Source organism: Oxyura jamaicensis, chromosome 2, assembly GCF_011077185.1.
Source record: "Oxyura jamaicensis isolate SHBP4307 breed ruddy duck chromosome 2, BPBGC_Ojam_1.0, whole genome shotgun sequence".
In the NCBI taxonomy this organism is placed as follows: Eukaryota; Metazoa; Chordata; class Aves; order Anseriformes; family Anatidae; genus Oxyura; species Oxyura jamaicensis.
In genome coordinates this window covers 23,789,900-23,808,385 of record NC_048894.1, presented here as the reverse complement: position 1 = coordinate 23,808,385, position 18,486 = coordinate 23,789,900, and the positions used below count along the sequence as shown (strand labels likewise).

Sequence of the window (18,486 nt, the reverse complement as noted above, 5' to 3'; positions counted from 1 at the left end):
AGACTCTGCTCCTTCCCAGAGGTGGACAACGAAAGTGGACTGCAAGCAGGGTGTCCTCCCAGCCACCCCTGGTTTGACAAGCACTTTCACATCAACAGGGAAGAAAATGGCCCCATCATTTCAGTCACATCAATATAAGGTAACTCAGCGAAAAGTAGAGCTGCTCTGGGACTTTACAGGTTTTCCATGCTCTCTCTTCCATTTAAAACAACACTATTTTCACGTGCCACCAATTCCATCTCACCTTCAATTTCTATACATTTCCCCTAATAAAATAAACAGGAAACCAGTAATACAGTTTGATCCAAATCATTACCAATGTTAAAAAAAAAAAAATCACTGAAAAAAAAAAAAAATTGATCCTTTTAGCTAATGAGTGTTGATCATTTTCTTGCACAGTACTTTTCTAATATGTCCAATGTTGGGCTCAAAATCTCAGGTTTTGGATCTTCAGCTCCGCGACTCTTAATTCCACAAAATAATATACATCTGAATTTCCAATCAGCATGAAAATAAGAAACTTGCAGCTACTTTTTTTTTTTTTTTTTTTCTTGCAGGAAATGGGATAAAAATGTAAGTAGTGCACTTTATTAAGCCAACTCATTGTATAACAAGTTATTTTAGTTGCTGTAATCAAGCAAGGAGAATTAGGTTTTCCTCTTTAATAAAAAGTAATTTTTAAAAGGGAAAAACATACATAAAGATTAAAACAGGCAAGGTAATTGAAAATGCTTGGTTTTAAATTATACTATTAGATTAATCTGGTTTGTTTTTTTGTTGTTCTGCATTGTTTTTTTTTTGGTATTGTTGAGGCAGAAATAATAGTACTTATTACTCATACTTCCAATTATAAATGTGTCTGTTCTTTTTTCAAACCTAGTTCATAAATATTGAAAGCACAATGTAACTACACAAGCTCACTTTTGTATGCCACGAATAGGACAAGTTACCAGTTCTTTTCTTGAAAATAATATACTTATGTAATTATACATAACACTAAAAACTTCATTATCATTCTAATGAGTCAGTTGTAATATGTATTGGTTAGGATTGCCGTTCAGGAATTGAGTGGTTACAAATACAATTGTCTTCCTTTTACATAATGATTTAAAAAATGAAGAAACAAATGATAGCGGCTAATGACAATTTTAAAAGAAACAGATGTTCTTTAAAGATGACTGTTAAAATGTCTGAGATCTCACCTGTAAAATTCATAATTTCCTTTGGCAAGGTTGGCACATCAGTACTATAGCTGGCATATCCACCAGGTGACATACAGTAATGCCTAACCAGACCTTGGAGAGGAGGGGAAATAAACTTACATGGACAGCCATACTCTTCCAGAGCACTGTGAAGCTGAACTGATCTTTTTCATTTGGAAGCCAGTACTGTCTCAGACACCATACGCAAAACTTTTCAAAATTTCATCTTTTGTTTTCAGGTCCTGTTTAGTGTATACTGCTACAACTAATTACACAAAAACCATTTTCTCTAGCATTCATACATGATAAGCAATGGCTTCCATCCAGTGACAAAATTAAGAGTTCCATCTTCCTTTTCAGTACAGTTGAATGACCAACAATAATCCCATATAGCTGATGTAAGAGTTACCAAAGCATACAAAAAAATATATGGTCCCCTGTATATTGTGGCCCTCACAATCCACGAGTAAATGATTGGCAACCTGCTACAGCACTTAGATGTATGCAAGTCAGTAGGGCCGGATGGGATCCACCCAAGGGTACTGAGAGAACTGGCAGGAGAACTGGCCAAGCCGCTTTCTGTCATTTATCAGAAGTCCTGGCTATCGGGGGAGGTCCCAGTCGACTGGCGGCTAGCAAACATGACGCCCATCTACAAGAAGGGCCGGAAGGTAGACCCAGGAAACTATAGGCCTGATAGTTTGACCTCAGTGCCAGGGAAGCTCATGGAACAGATTATCTTGAGTGTCATCACGCAGCACTTGCAGGGCAAGCAGGCGATCAGGCCCAGTCAGCATGGGTTTATGAAGGGCAGGTCCTGCTTGACTAACCTGATCTCCTTCTGTGACAAAGTAACATGCTGGGTGGATGAGGGAAAGGCTGTAGATGTGGTCTACCTTGACTTCAGCAAGGCTTTTGACACCGTTTCCCACAGCATTCTCCTCAGGAAACTGGCTGCTCTTGGCTTGGACTGGCGCACACTTCGTTGGGTTAGAAACTGGCTGGGTAGCCAGGCCCAGAGAGTTGTGGTGAATGGAGTCAAATCCAGTTGGAGGCCGGTCACTAGTGGCGTCCCCCAGGGCTCAGTACTAGGGCCAGTTCTCTTCAATATCTTTATCGATGATCTGGATGAGGGGATCAAGTGCACCCTCAGTAAGTTTGCAGAAGACACCAAGTTAGGTGCGTGTGTCGATCTGCTCGAGGGTAGGAAGGCTCTGCAGGAGGATCTGGAGAGGCTGGATGGATGGGCTGAGGCCAGCGGTATGAAGTTCAACAAGGCCAAGTGCCAGGTCCTGCACCTGGGGCACAACAACCCCAGGCAGAGCTACAGGCTGGGAAATGTGTGGTTGGAAAGCTGCCTGGCAGAGAAGGACCTGGGAGTGATGGTTGACAGTCGGCTGAATATGAGCCAGCAGTGTGCTCAGGTGACCAGGAGGGCCAACAGCATCCTGGCTTGCATAAGAAATAGCGTGGCCAGCAGGGCTAGGGAAGTGATTGTCCTCCTGTACTCGGCTCTGCTGAGGCCGCACCTTGAGTACTGTGTTCAGTTTTGGGCCCCTCACTACAAGAAGGACATCGAGGTGCTCAAGCGAGTCCAGAGAAAGGCAACGAAGCTGGTGAAGGGTCTGGAGAACAAGTCTTACGAAGAGTGGCTGAGGGAGCTGGGACTGTTCAGCCTGGAAAAAAAGAAGGCTCAAGGGCGACCTTATTGCACTCTACAGGTACCTTAAAGAAGACTGTAGCAAGGTTGGGTTTGGTCTATTCTCCCACGTGCCTGGTGACCCAATGAGGTGTAAGGGAAAAAAGTTGCACCAGGGGAGGTTTAGGCTGGATATTAGAAATAACTTTTTTACCAAAAGGGTTGTTAGGCACTGGAATAGGCTGCCCAGGGAAGTGGTTGAGTCACCATCCCTGGAGGTCTTTAAAAGACAGATGTAGCACTTAGTGATATGGTTTAGTGGAGGACTGGGTAGTGTTAGGTCAGAGGTTAGACTCCCTGATCTTGGAGGTCTCTTCCAATCTAGATGATTCTGTGATTCTGTATATACTAACCCATTTTCAATTAAGTTCTTTCATTCAAAAGGGGCAAGCCCCCTTGATTTTCTTCCACAAAAATGGTAGCTTTCCATTTAATGCCAAAATGTTTAGAATGTGGAGAGTGAAATTCTCCTGCTCTTCAACTGTCACACAGATTTTTAAAGACTGTATTTTCTTGCTTTGGGTGACTACCAAGGTTAAAGTTAGAAAGTTCTGTCATGTTTACTTGTCTAACAGACCTCCATATTAAAAAAAAAAAAAAAATCTAATTTGAGGTACCCAGTAAATTGCATCACTGTCATGTTTCCTTTCACAGGATATTCTGCTCGAAGCTTTTAACTTATTACTGTAATGCACTTTCCTATGAAAGGTGCTACATGAAATGAAATTTCATTCTACTCTTTCAGGGTCAATGCTGAAACTGAATACCTCTGATAACCTCAGACGTGTCATCGGTATTAATTTCCCAATGAAATATTCACCAAACTATCTACCCAAAGTTTCCACTACTGAGAACTCTTGGATAACTAACTGTTCATCTCTAATTTAATTACGACATCTCAATCAAAAGATTACAATTGAAATGGTCAATAGTAATTAATGGCAATAGTGTAACTGTTCCGTGATGTAACTTTATGACGTAAATCAAATTCAAATCCTTTTAGGCTTGTTCAGACACAGTCCTTCAAAAATGCTCACCATTATGTAATTTTAATTGCATGAGCATTTCTATTGATTTTGGTAGAAATCACTCATATTATTGAGCTAAGCCATGTACAGGTGTTTTAAAAGTCATTACAGACATAGAGCTCTTTAACATCAATTACATCATTAGATTGAATATTTAACCAGCCAAAATTTATAGATTTGAATGGGCAACCTTATATGAATACGAAGAGACAAAAAATAACACACTGAGAGCTCCCCAACCAAAAAAAAAAAAAAAAAAAAAAATCATTGCAAACATGCAACTATAGAACCATATGTGAGCATGTATTAGAACTGTATCGTGCACACAATTTAGAACATTCTCAAGCATGAAGCATTGTCAGAGAGCATTACCTATTTGATTGGCCCATAACTTTACGTTACAGAACAATGAAAGCAGACTTTTTTTAAGCAACACTGCCATCTCAAAGAATAGAGTAACCTACAATGTCATTAAGATATATTCCATAGGCTGGTTAGAGAGAACAAAACATCCTTCCCTTTCTTCCTGAACACTAATTTTCCAGACACTGCTCACCAGCCAAAATAGCATAATAATAAAGTACTACTTGAATCAGTTGCTGGAAACTGTTATTAAACAAGATCCTGCCACAGTTTAAATTTCTACCAAACATGATGGGAAAAAAAAAAAAAAAAAAAACGGTGCAGCACCAGGAGGGTTGATCCCAAAAGCACTATGTTTAAAAAACAAAGACCCAAGTGAATTCAAAAGAAATAACTGCTGAAAGAGGTTCAATGTGTGTCCATGTTAATGAAAGATGGCAACATGACATAACGCACGGTTGGGACTTAAGCATTTATACACATTACTACTGCATGAAAAATCCAGAAATTTGGCATTATGATAACAGGCAAAAACATCTATTTTCAGGAGTAACATATTCTCATTTCTCGATGACTTCTAATGAATGCAATTAATGCAGTCAAAGATAAAAAGAAATGCAAATTGTATTCACATAAAGTTCTGTAAATAAGTCTATACTGACTGTTAAATAAAATTAGATATGAAAGCTTTTCCTATGCTAATTCAGTTTATAAATTAGAGGCAGAGGAATCACTTATTATAAGAAAAAGATTTAGATTTGCATAATGTCCCTGTACCTGAGGTAAAACATATGTAATGCATGCAACTGCTTTGCAGGCTCCTGTCGCTGAATACCCACATTATTAAAATGTAGTATTTCTATGTAAGTAGACAGGCTGAATGGATTCTCCAGACAAGAAGTTCAGTGCACTATCATGTAAAAATTTAGGCATGCTCTCAGGAAACACAATCAAAAAAAATCCATCTGTCTTAAGTAGGGACATGCTAAGAGCAAATAGAGTATTTCCTATTTTAAAAACCAAACTAGTAATTGCTGTACTTTATAAATGCAGAGCCTTACTGACTGCAACACAATAACAGATATTACACTGAAAAGCCAACCTTCTCAAAAGCCATTTGTTTCTTTTAAATTACATGTTCTTGGACCCATCTGTGAAAACTGGGAGGTTGATTGTGATACTATATTGCATAATTCCACAGATAAATGCTGAAGTACTTCTACATAAATACCACATGTTTGTCTTAGGAAAACTAAAAAGATTAATTAGGAGTTCAGGCCCAAGACTTTGCAAAGTAATATTCTGAACACAATTAGATCGTTATGCTGTATACTGTGTAAATTGAAGTTTTAATTAGTAGCTAAAATAATGAGTCATGGCAAAAAAAAAATATCCAAAATTCTGAATTGCGTGTCAGACTTTTTTTTTTTTTTTACTTACATTGCTTATAAAGAAACACCACGCATAAGCCAGTCACAACAAAAGCCATTTAAATTTGTCACATGCTTCTGATAAAGGATCCACCTCTTAAGAATTTTATTTTTTTCCTTTTACCTACATTATCCTCACTTATTTTTAAATTGTCCATACCACATCTGTAAAGAAAATGTTCTAATAAACAAACTGTACCTAGGAAGTAGAGTAAAGAACCAACGTGAAGGTCCCTACAGAGCCCTAGCAGCCACTTCTCCAGTTCTGACTCTGGTCCAGCCTGCCTTCTACTTATAGCACGCTCCATCATAAGGCATCATCTCACATAGCTTCCAACCTCCTAAAGAAAGTACAGGGTTGTTTTGACCTGATCCATCGATCACTGACAGTAAAGTGAGGTTTTCCATAGAATTCAATATAATCTGGAACATACACAGAACATTAATATTTTACTCACCACATATTCAAATACAAGTGTCAAGGTCTCCTTGGTGTGAATGATGTCATGAAGCAGTACAATGTTTGCATGTTTCAGTCCTTTCAAAAGAGAAGCTGTAAAGTAAAACATATATGTTATCTTAAAAAAGATCAAAATGTTTTACATCAATTGGTATATTTTTTTTGGTGACTTGGATGACTATTTGACAACTGGGTTTCACAACCTGACAACCAAGAGTTGTATTTCATCTTCTACATATATGTGCTTCTATTCAGTGCATTTTAAAATCATGTGTTCCTATTCAGTGTTGTTTTCTCCATCTTGCTGGTTAAATTCAGCCTCCCAGAGAGGCAAAAATGAGCTGTGGCTACTAATGCATTCCTTAGCAGCATCCTCTAGGTGAATCAGTCATTAACTTCTGATCAGCCAAACACCAAGTTTGCTTCTATACTCAAATATTATGCTTTTGTCTCAAATAAAAGTCACGTGTTTTTTTTCAAAACATCCTAACACAATAAAGCTGACTTCTAACTGAATTCTAAATCTATCCTATGAATGTCATTTTGAGCAGTAATTTTCCTTTCTCATAAAACACAGTTTGATGGTATCACTTCTATTAGCTCACGAGAATAAATAAATGGTGTTTTCTCAGCATATATTTTTTCTTTAATAGCATCAGCTCATGTTTTCAACCTACTGACAAGTAAAGATTTACTTGGTGACTTTCTAAATGATCTCCTTCACTAAATTTCTCTTGCATCAAAATGCATATTTAATGTTAATACCATAATACTAAGGTTCCACAGGAATGGAATATTTCTGCAATATATGCTGAAAAGCCATGTGCTGTTACCAACATTGTTCCCCCTACTGGTGCCTTGTCACCTCCTGCATACATCTGAGCAGGACTATCAGTCACAACAGCAAATAATAGATACAAAGACATGCAAATGAGTGGCATATATCCGAAGTGAGTAACATGGAACTTTCTTCTGTAACCCTTCTTCTTTTGTCAAAGAAAATAATGAATACCAAATGGCACCCCCAACCTCTAAGACAGCGTGTCTCTCTCCACTAATGTGCAAAATGGAAGTTAAGGAGCTACCACAACACAATTACCCTTTGCTATCCTATTGAAGGTGCTCCATCAGACTGAGGGTAACCCCAGGGGTTATCTATCTTTGAATTAGGGTAAGTACATATCATATCTCATAAAATTTTTTAAAAGATCTGACAAGCTGATACCACTTGAGGAAGCAACACAAGGGCAACACAAATCTGACTTGATCAGTGTTTCTCTACAAGCAAAAATCCAAAGGGAGTTTACACTAGGCAGAAAGTAGTTAGCAAAGGGAAAGAGAAAAATAAAAAAATCAAAAAAAGCACACAGCAGATTCAAAGCAATATCCTGATCACAGATTTCCTAACCTGCAAGTGAGCTCCATGACCAGGAATGAGGCAACTCTTCAGCCTGGCTGAAGATGTGAGCAGAAATGCTTCAAATGAGCTCGCTTAGGGCTGCACCCCACAGCTCAGCACACAGGAATCTTTCCTGTGCTCTGAATATGATGCTACTGAGTTGTAAATTTCCTATTGCAATTATTATTGTCATTTTTAAACATTTGATCAGTACATCCTTAGTCATTATTAGCATTCCACAAATACAGTAGAAGCTCCCCCTCTTCCCCCCAAGAAAAAGACGTGCAATTTTCACATGATCCTCACATCAGGATTTGGAGATTTTCTTGGAGCAAAAGCTCAAGAGATTTGGATTTATTTATATATATTTTTAATGACAACTGTGAAAAAATGCTACTGAAAGAGGTATGGATACAGATAATTAGAGCAATTATTCCAAAAGAAACCCTCTATCAGAAATGAAGACTTTTAATCAGGGGGAACCCTGAGCAGAGTTCACTTACAGTAACTGAGCTTTTACCAATTCTTTCTTCAAATCTTGTTGTCAAATGACCCTACGTGCAGATAGATTGCTATATACAAAGCTGTGTCCTAGCAGAGCCTGTCAAACCATACCATAATAGTATTTATGACTTCTGTCAGCTTTTCCCGCTCCATCACCTCGGGCCTCTAATTCCTCTAGCTGGCCATTATTATGTTACTAAGATCTGTATATGGGTCATTAAAGCTTAAACAGTACATTGAAAGCAGCCTACCCTGAGGCCTTTGCAAATATTCTTTCCTATTCAGTCCCCTCCCCCTATTTTGCCTCTTATTTATCTTCTCTAATAACCAATTCTGTCGTTTTATAGCCTCAGTATTCAATATCTGCTATATACCACAAGAACTACCAAACACCACCTGCAGGTTGAGATTTCTGACTTCTCCCTTAGTCCAAGCAAAATACAGTAAATAATACAGTGCAGAAAGCAAAATCTTCTTAATGGCACTAATTTTATAATGTGATAGCAATAGCAATTTCACTGTAAATTTTCACTGTGACAAGTCAGGTGTAACTAGTGGCAGCAACAGAATTTTCCCCATGTGCACATCTATCAGGATTACTACCGGTAAGATCACCTGTCTTCGTGAAAATGCTGACTTGTTGCTTAAAAAAGGAAAAAGAATAAAGAATAAAAGAAATCCATCTGAAATAAGAAACCTGTTTTTTCCTGTCTTTTTCCTTGGAATACTTTAAAAACAAAATGGAATATGATCTGAAGATGCTGTGGTGTTCTTTTCAGAACCCCCCTATTTCAGAACAAATGTCTAATACTTGATTGGGCAACTTTTTGCTGGAAGTGGATAGAACTTTGGATAAACTCCACTAATCCAAAAACAAAGCCCAGAAAGTCACACTGAAGAGAATGAAAAGCAGTCCAGGGAATCTATCGGCATCACTTTGAGACAAATCTGACATCAACTTTGAAGCTACCAGTGCAGCTGCCACTGGAGCTGCATGAGAATTCAGGTGCTGCTGTGCCTGACGTTACTGCTGGAACAAAACATTCTCCCACAGAAAGGCAGCTCAATCCAGTGGTTATCACCCACAGATTTCACACGAAGATGTTTACTTTTAAGATAGAAAGAGTAAAACACTGGTGGAGAAGCATTACAAATCACAAATGTGGGAACAATATGCTAGTACGCTCTGTATCCTTAGCTCATATTCTTAAAAACAGAATTATATAATGCTGCTTCGATACTGCTGGCATTCATCTTCTACCCTCTGTATTAAATGTAAGATAAACAGATGGCAACATTTTTAATTCATTTCCCCAAAGAGTTTTGAGGAAGCACAGTAGCACATGATGCTAAAAAGCTTTTTTAAAACTTTAAAGCTTTGGACAAAATATTGTATGCCTTTGAATGGACAGGTTCTTCTTCTGTCACACCTTTTTGTACATTCTCTTACAGTAAATTCAGGCAATAATGAACAGGGCAGCGTAATTAGCGACATACTTCAATAATTAATGACATCCAAGATGATTGTTTCTGAAACTTGTACAGAAGTTCATGACCTGAGCCGCTAAAAGTACCAACATTCAGCACTTCTCCATCAAGGGCTAATAACTGCATTTGCATACCTAAAGGAAACACATTGTATTTGCCTGAATAACCATCACTGATTTATCCTCCAACAAGGGGATGCTCTCATCTATTATGAACTCCTGGCACGCTGCCTTATTGCCTGTGTTGGTCAAGGAGCTTTTTGCTGTTCCCAGATGATCTGGATCCTAAAGTATGCTCCCTCCACGAGCAAGCCAATCCAGATGGACAGCAGCCAACTCTTACCCAAAACCTGAGTAGCATCAGTAAATCAGTGCTTTGCTCCCTGCAGGGGTTAGCATCAGCTCAAGCCTGGCACTCCATTAACAAAACTTTGCAGCTTTTAGATTAGTGCTGACTTACCTCTACAAGGTTTGGAGTGCAGGCAAGGATCAGAACAGCTCTTTTTGAAAATGCTACTCCAGCATGCCCATAATGTAACATTTCAAAGCTGTATGTACAATCAACAGAAGTAGCTATTACTAACAACTCCCAAGCCACATGCAGGAAGGACACGTCACCAGCAGCACTAACAAAGATGGTACTTTCAGACATGGGGAGTACGGTGATCTTGAACGTTAATAACAAAATTTGGATCATCCTACCACAATTTATTCAGTCTTCCAATTCCTGGCTATCATCTCGTTCTTGCTCTGTGAAAAATCACAAGTCTCCACTGTAGCTTTAGATAAAAGAATCTCTCAATATTTCCACATTGTCTGGTATTTCAATGGCCTTAAAACTTTTCTCAGCAGTCAGCATTAACAGAAGAGCTCAACTCTCATGCTGCTCATATTTACCTTCATGTACAAATGCTGCTGATATTCTGTCAGATTACCTATTATATCAAGAGGCTGTGATACTCACACTATTCTTCCAAAACGTATAACCATGAAAATGCCTGCTTTGCTCAGTATATAGTAGTTGCGGTGTCCTATGGGGCTACCATGCAGCAGCGCTCACCATCTTGGCCAACTCCCATGCTACTCCTCACACACACTGCTCACCCTTTCTCACTAGCCTCATTATTATTCTAGGGGGACATTTCCCATTAGGAGAGTTTTACTCTTGAAGACAGCACATCATGGCAGTTTGCACCTATCTAATATTGTTTACATAACTGCGGCGTCTTTCCTGCCCTGTTTAATTTCTGAAGCACCATATCATACAGGTTCTAGTCAATAATACAAATTTGTGAGAGCAAATAGTTCGTTGTGTTTCAGAGCCAAACAAGATATCTGCAAAATTCTGTGGCTTGTCACATTCTGCAGACACAACGGTGCTCTCTGACAGAGTGCCAACTTCTTCTCATAAACAGTTGGGTTCAGTCTCTTAATTCTGAGCTCTCCTGGAAAAACATTTTTAGTGAGAAAACATTTGTAGCTTTTTGCTCATCAAGTCTTCAGAACAAATATACCCAAATGTGCCTTACTGCACAAACTACAGAAGTTTGCTTCCCTTCCCAGTAACTTATGTTTCCATCTACACATCTTTTACAACATTTTTTTTTTTTTAATGTGGCCTACAAGCACAATGTCCCTTATGCTACTCATCCACTTCCCCCATAGAGGGACATTTTGTGTGCAAAAAGTTACTTTAAATTATAGCACAAGGACAGGAATTTGGCAGTCTTTGCTCGTTTTGCAGTAATAACTGCTGAATTTTCGTCTTCAGAAATGCAGTCCCCAAATCTATGCTTTGCTATTTTCCAGTTCACCCATCTGAAATAATTTACTAAGAGCAAATAGATGTATTTTCCTACAACCATGATATGACAAAATTCAATTGAGTGAAACTGTACATCTCAGCTAAGACCACACTGACCACAGACTACCCATCTGCTCACCACAGGATATATTCTGTAAAGTGATCATTAGTTGTAATCCCAAGTAATTCATTTCAGAGCTGCACACCAAGAAATGCACAGAATTAGACAGCTTCCATGTGAGCACGACGCAATAAAGATGCACAGATCAGAATTCTTTGAAAGATTTCTAGGAAGAACAAATTTCAAAAGAACCTGTGAGCTACAGGAAGAGCAAGAAAATAAGCAACAAATCTTTCCAACTGGTTATGATGTAGGCTTAGGTGAATTACTCTTTTTATAGCCAATTCCAACCTTATGATAGTCTCTGCCAGATTTAACAAATGTCCCTTATTCCCTGCTTCTAGTTTTCATTAAGTTAAAAAAATAAATAAATAAAGACAGTTTGGTCTACTTGGATCACATTAGCTGCATCAACCTCCTCAGGCTGAAATTCAGTCTGACACATGAGTGGGCTGAACTTTTATCCTAGTACATTTTATTTGTGAAATTTCAACTTGCTGCTCCTACTTGAAAGTGCAGTATAATATTTAAACAAGAAATACAGAAAAAGAGCATGTATAATAACAGAGACACCTTTAGAGGTTCTTCTCAATACAGCTGTAGTCCCCTAAGCAAAAGGCACGTCACAAATGTGATGAAGCCTCTTTGCCTATTGACCTGTAGCAATGTATTGGAAAGGCTGATCAAATAAACTCAGAAAAGCACTACAAAATATTATTCTAACAGATACACAGAAGACTGCTGCCATATGAAATGAACGTCTCTTTCATTATTTTCTAGATATAAATTTACGCATTGTATATTATTCCCGATGTTCTTTAGACACAAGTGCAGATGGAGGTTAAAAATAATGAGACATTACCCAATTAAAGCCAGACTATGGAAAAAGACTGTAATATACTACTCATATCTTGGCAGAGCCAGTCATATCTTGCCTTCACTGTCCATTTCAGTATTCAAGAGAAGGAAACTGTGTAAACCAAAATTATGTAAGTGTATACAGAAAATAATGCCACAATGTAGGCAAGCATGGGAGAGCAAGTGTCCATTGCCTTTTTGTACACACGTACCATGACTGGTCTAGAAGCATAACCTACTAATAAAACTATCACTGTTTTATTAGAAGCCATTGTTATTAGCCTTGGTATTTTGTTGAATTTCAGACAGATTTCATACAAAAATCAACACTTCAGTATTGATTGATATAGTATAGTATATAGATTTTGGAAAAGACACTTGAGATCGTTAAGGGAGAGAAGACAGGCTACCTGGACTCAGAGATGGACTGTGAATGGCAGGGGGTGATACTGGGACACACAGCCAGGAGACTCAGCAATGACACTGGAACTGAGAACCAGCAGAGTGAAAGGCACAAGGAAGACAGAAAGGGGAGGCTGCATGAAGGGTTGTAATCCACAGTGGAAGCTAGGACTGCAGTGTACAGAGAAGCAAAAGCCAGAGGACAACTGAACAGCCTGTGCAGGCAAATGAAAGGGAAAGTGTGTACATAGGACAGAAAATTTACAGAACACAGAGCATGGGATGGATGAGTATCAGTGCTTAGGGGGAAGTAAACAAGACTGTGCAGACACTAGCACATATTATCCCCTAAGCCCATATCAGAACTCAAGATTCCCATAGATCACCAACCTGCAGTTTTCAGCAGGAATCAATGAAAACACCCGACAGTTTTCTTCATTTCCATCTAATTTCACGCAACAGATAGCATCAACCTATCACAGCTACCAGCTGTTGTTTCAGTTCAAACAGGACACGTCTGTACAAGATCTATAGCTTTCAAAAATGCTATATGAAAAGGGAGTATAGACGCAACATCACAAAATGGAATATGGATTTCCACTTGCTTTTTCAAATGGTTAGAAAATTACATAAACAGAAATCTGAATTAAAATAAGCCATGCCAAGCTAAGAAAAAATACATATATTGTGGCTTCTGCATGCTGGCTACCAGGAGATAAGCTAGAGCAGGAGCTTTCAGCAGACAGCTGCTTCATTAGCTATCTTGTATTTAATCTTGCACTTTGACAACTTTAAGTTCACAGCCTAATTTATCCTGCAGTGACTGATTTGTGTACAGAATCACAGCATGGTTGGAGGTTGGAAGAGACCTCTGGAGGTCATCTGGTCCAAACCCCCTGCTCAAACAAGGTCACCTAAAACCGCTAATTGTTCTCAGCTCCTTTTCTTTTTTTCTTTTATTTATTTTTTCCTCCCACATACAGGATCAAGCATTAAGTTGATCCAGCAACAAGTCCAGCTTCAGTGGAAGGTTCGGTGTTCTCTGTAGGACCTTGTCCATCCACTAGAGAAGCTTAAAAGTCTATACTGATCTAGTCAGAACAAAATCATCCTGACCTTTACCTTTACCTCCACCTTTGGCTGAGCATCACACTGAAGCTGAGCCCATCACCGTGGTCCTTATTTTTAGGATATGTCAACTTCAGATCTTCATGATTATCAGTACCAAGAAGCACAGGCAGTTACTACAGAATGCCAAGCAACTCTGTATGCTGATATTATGCAATGCTGTGCAAGTACTTTGAAAGTCAGTGAACATCTCAAAATCACCATTTAAAAGAACTCTCAACAAATAGGGTGCTGGGAAGATGAACAAATATATTTGCTAACTAGTCAGAGCACAGTGATAAGTGGTCTAGAAAATCACAAAACCATCTGTGTTTTAGTAATGCACAGTAGGTGCATATAGCTAGAGCCACCCATCAAGAACACAATTAAATTAATCATTCATCATCTGACACAGGCAGAGATCACACAGCAGGAGCAAATATGATACTATTGTGTAATTAAAGAATAGTGGTCTACAAACAGAGGGAGAGGGACCAAATTAAGTTTTCACAGATAAACTTAATTCCTACAACTTCTGAATGATTGACTCTGTAGTTGTTATAAAGACCTGCTGCTGTACGATACACCTGCAATTTTAGTATTACACATTCCAACTAACTGAGTACCAGTACTGAAATTCTTGCATTGCTGAAGTCAGTGTTGTGTGCTTTGTTACTCACTCTTCCCAATGAAGAGTACAAGAAATCACTTAACTGTATATACCCGCAATGAATGATTTTGTGTGTGTGTGTGTGTACATAGAAGATAGGAAAGAGTCCTAATAAAGTATTTAATTGCATTAAAGTGAAACCCAGTTGCCCATCAGCATAATTTATCTATAAACTACTTGTTAAAAAAAAAAAAAAAAAAAAAAAGCTTTTGCTATATTCCTCAGTGGGGCATTTTCTCCAGCAAAAACACAGCACAAAAAGAAGAAAGAATTATTTTTGTCAGCATACACTTCAGGCTGCAGGAAAAAAAGGCTAGTGGCATATGTCTTGCCATTTTTCGAAAAGAGCGTGAGACAGAAGACTTTAAAGGATCGTGTCAATTTTGTTTTTCTGGGTGGGTGAGGCTCAACGTGCCTCTTCACTTACAGCTGGAAAATTACACTGGAACAAACATGGCATTACTTTGTCTCTTGTGGGATGTTTTAAAGATTAAAGAAAGGCAGACTTGGTAAGAAGCTAGCAAATACTTATTTTTACAAATATTTTAACAAACAAAATCAATCACAGTGAAGATAAGGCATACTGTTCTGCAACTGAAAGGAGAACGACATAGAGTGGGTAGAGGACAGGAACAAGGATTTCCTAATATAGTGAATGAAATCCAGTCAGCATAACTTACAATAAAAAGCAACTCAAAATAATGAACTATGTGACTTTTAAGCATAATTACAATATGAATAATATCTGGAACATTTAAAAATATTTTTAAGGACAAGAAATAGAGCACACCAAGGCTGTATCAACAACTACTACAGAAACTACTAGGATGCTGTACCACCAACAGCAAAGCACTTTGGTGCCAACACTGGTGGTCATCAACTTAGGAATCATATCATCTGAAAATACAACTTAAGCATTCTTTTCACATATAAAGGACCTATCAGCTTACAAAGAACTGATGTGCTGTCCTCCTTCAGTCTTTGTTCTGGATATTCTCTCTCACCTTAATTGTCATTTACTCTTGCAATTGACAGCATCTATCATCAATTTTAATTGAATTTAAAGTATAAGCAATTGGGAAGAAACAGAAAACCATAAACAGACCCACGGGACTTTTGTTTTATTCACCCTGGAATACAACTGAATCTAAACCAGGAAGACTGCAAATTTTGCAAACTTACATTTAAAACCTTGTGGACAATGTTCAGCTTTTCAAAGGACAAAAAATCCCTTTAAGCAAAAGCTGGTAAGCACTGTATGTTACTTTAAAAAGCAGCTGGCCCTCAGAGGAAGCAAGAGAAGTGTTAGAACAGAAAAGAAGGGCTGAAGGAATGTCTCAGCTTCATAAAGCTGACAGCCACAGCTGATAGTGACAGGGTGATGAGAAAGTTAAGTGATGCTAACAAGACCTAGCTGAGGTAAGCTAGACATTCCTACCCTCCTACTTTTGCCAAAAACATTCCCATAATTTTCAAGTATAGATTCTGATTTACTTACATGAATGCATGATACCAACCAAACTATAGGTCCAAATCCATATTGGAAGTCATTCTGAGCAACCACATAATTAAAACACACCCAAGAAATGTGAGAAAATATATTAAATCTGCCAGAGTAACCCATTAACACCACAGGTGGTAAGAAATTATATATCTTTTTTAAAAGGCCAACTCAACAACCAACAGCTTGTCTGTCTACTACATGCAGATATAAAACATCGCTTCCCAGCCCTCTTGAAAACGTACTCAGTTCTCCCATCCTGTTGTGTCATGCATCAATTATAATTATGGCAATTTACTGTTTGCTTTTCCAGATAAGATTCTTTTTATAGAATCATAGTAATTAACGACAACAGTAGCAAAACTGATAGCACTGCCTCTTAAAGTACCAGTACCTGTAAAACAACACTATTACTTTGCCAAACTTTAATCAAATGTCCTGATCTTTTACAGTTTGTGTCTAACAGTGTTTGTTCCAGTCAAAACAGGTCAGTCTTTTCCAAGAAAGGACTTGAGAACAAAAGCACTCTTTAATGATGGTGACCTTTTCTTCAAACAGTTCTCAGATCTCATGCACTGAAAGGCGGCCTTCAAAAGTTACAATTCAGGTCAAAGACATGCTTTTTTCTTGTTTCTTGAAAATCTGTCCAGTCTGTCAAAGTTTGTATCTGGTCAGTGGAAAATTCTACTTCAAAGCTGCACTTTAACTGCTAAAATCTCCCGAAGAATCCATCCTCCCTGAGCACACTTAAACATTCAGACATTTGGCAGAAGCAAAAGAATTTTGGGCCAACAAGTCTGGAATCAAATGTCAGCTATAGAGGGGACCATGTTAGCAATAAAACTTATTTGACAGTTCCCCCAAAATAACAAACACAAACCTGTTCTTGGATGAACATGTTTCCAAGTCCCTTGCTTCATTTTTACTCCCCTCTCACTCTATCACTGCTGACAAAAAGGCTGGGAATTGCTGCCCCTGTCCAAGCAGAATCCCCAACACAATCCCACAGGCTCCTGGATGAGGTCACTGACTCCTTCCATCCTCCAATTTACACCCAGTGCTTCTTTTAATGGCTTCTATAATTTGCATTCTTCCAGACTTATTGTTTTAACAGTAATCTTTCTCTTCCTGCAATTTTCATACCACCGTCAATTCTTAACCACAAGCTTTTGACATCATTTTTCTCCTAGTTCTCCTCTCTATCACTGCCCAGCTGTGGACAGCGCTAGGCATTGCAATGAGGCAGCCATCCTCTTCCAGGCTGCTACAGCACAGCAGAGAGGGGACCAAGGAGGGTAAAGTGAAGACTGGTGGGAAAACTTGAAAAAAAATGTATGGATAATGCATGCAGAGTTTTTAACTCTGTCAATATCAGTAAAGAACAAAAAAAAAGTGGGTGGATTTTTTGACACTTTTGCAATGAAATATGTCACTTGAAAAGTCTCCTTGTGAATCTGGCTGAAGTTCCATCCACAAACTCAGAAGAAGAAAACAAATCAAAAACCTAGTGATTAGGTCTAGGTCCATCATCCCACAGAGTACATGTTTCCTGAGATAAAAACAGTTCTTTATGGGTCTCTTAATTTTTCTTAGTTGCTATTGTGGCTGAACACAAAAGTGACCTGCTAACCAAAAACATGAGGCATGAAGGTTTTTGTCCCCAAGAAGAAGCAGAACAGAAAGCAAGTAGTGTATCTTAGTGAGCAGCTGAATCTAGAAGAACTACAATATGCTTAGACCACTGCATTCTTCTGTAACTCCATTTTCAGTTAGAAGGACTAAAGCAAATAAAATACTAATAGCTTGTGTGACTGAATCAATAGGCATAACTATAACTGATGAGCTCCCCTTTATTTACAAAATTCAAGTGAGAAAGAAATGAAATTTTAACTTCTAATCCAATTTGATCAAACACAAATTGAACTAGGTCATCCAGTCTAGCAATATATAGCCAAAATTGGACCTGAGCATCTTCTTACAAATCTATCAGTATAGCATGGTTTAAGACAAGACCCTGATCATCTCACCGAGTCCAAAAAGTCTATTCAACACAGACACGAAATTCCTCAATGCTGTAAAATGGCACAACAGAATTTGAGTGTTTCTGGTCTAAGTAAAATATTACGCATGTAAGACCAAGGTCCAGCAATACTGAAGCAGTTTCTGAAACTTTGGAAGTCTCTGGAATACATGTTGCTCTAAGCTTCCTCTTGAAGCAAGTTTATTTGGAATAGTATTTTGAGATACCACACAAGGTCAAACACATTCTTAGCCTACACAGCTACAGTGAGAACACCTTAATATGCAGGAAAACACAGCTCAAGCATTACTGAGTCCTTGCAGCTCTTTGCTAGGGATTTGCTGCTCATCACCTCCTGTGAGTAAATCAAAGAATAACTTCAACAAAGCCACCAAATTTTCGGGGCCAAGTCTCTCTGTCAAGGGAACACA

The 18,486-nt window shown here is 38.4% G+C and overlaps 1 protein-coding gene across 4 annotated transcripts in view; it reads right to left on the bottom strand.

Moving 5' to 3' along the window:
• CDK14 (cyclin dependent kinase 14) overlaps positions 1 to 18,486 on the bottom strand; it is a 329,549-nt gene that overhangs the window by 187,383 nt on the left and 123,680 nt on the right. For all 4 annotated transcript variants that reach the window (XM_035319413.1, XM_035319415.1, XM_035319414.1 and 1 more), the window contains one exon: positions 6,181 to 6,275. In XM_035319413.1, the coding sequence (XP_035175304.1) occupies positions 6,181 to 6,275 (95 nt within the window). The remainder of the gene's footprint in view (positions 1 to 6,180; positions 6,276 to 18,486) is intronic.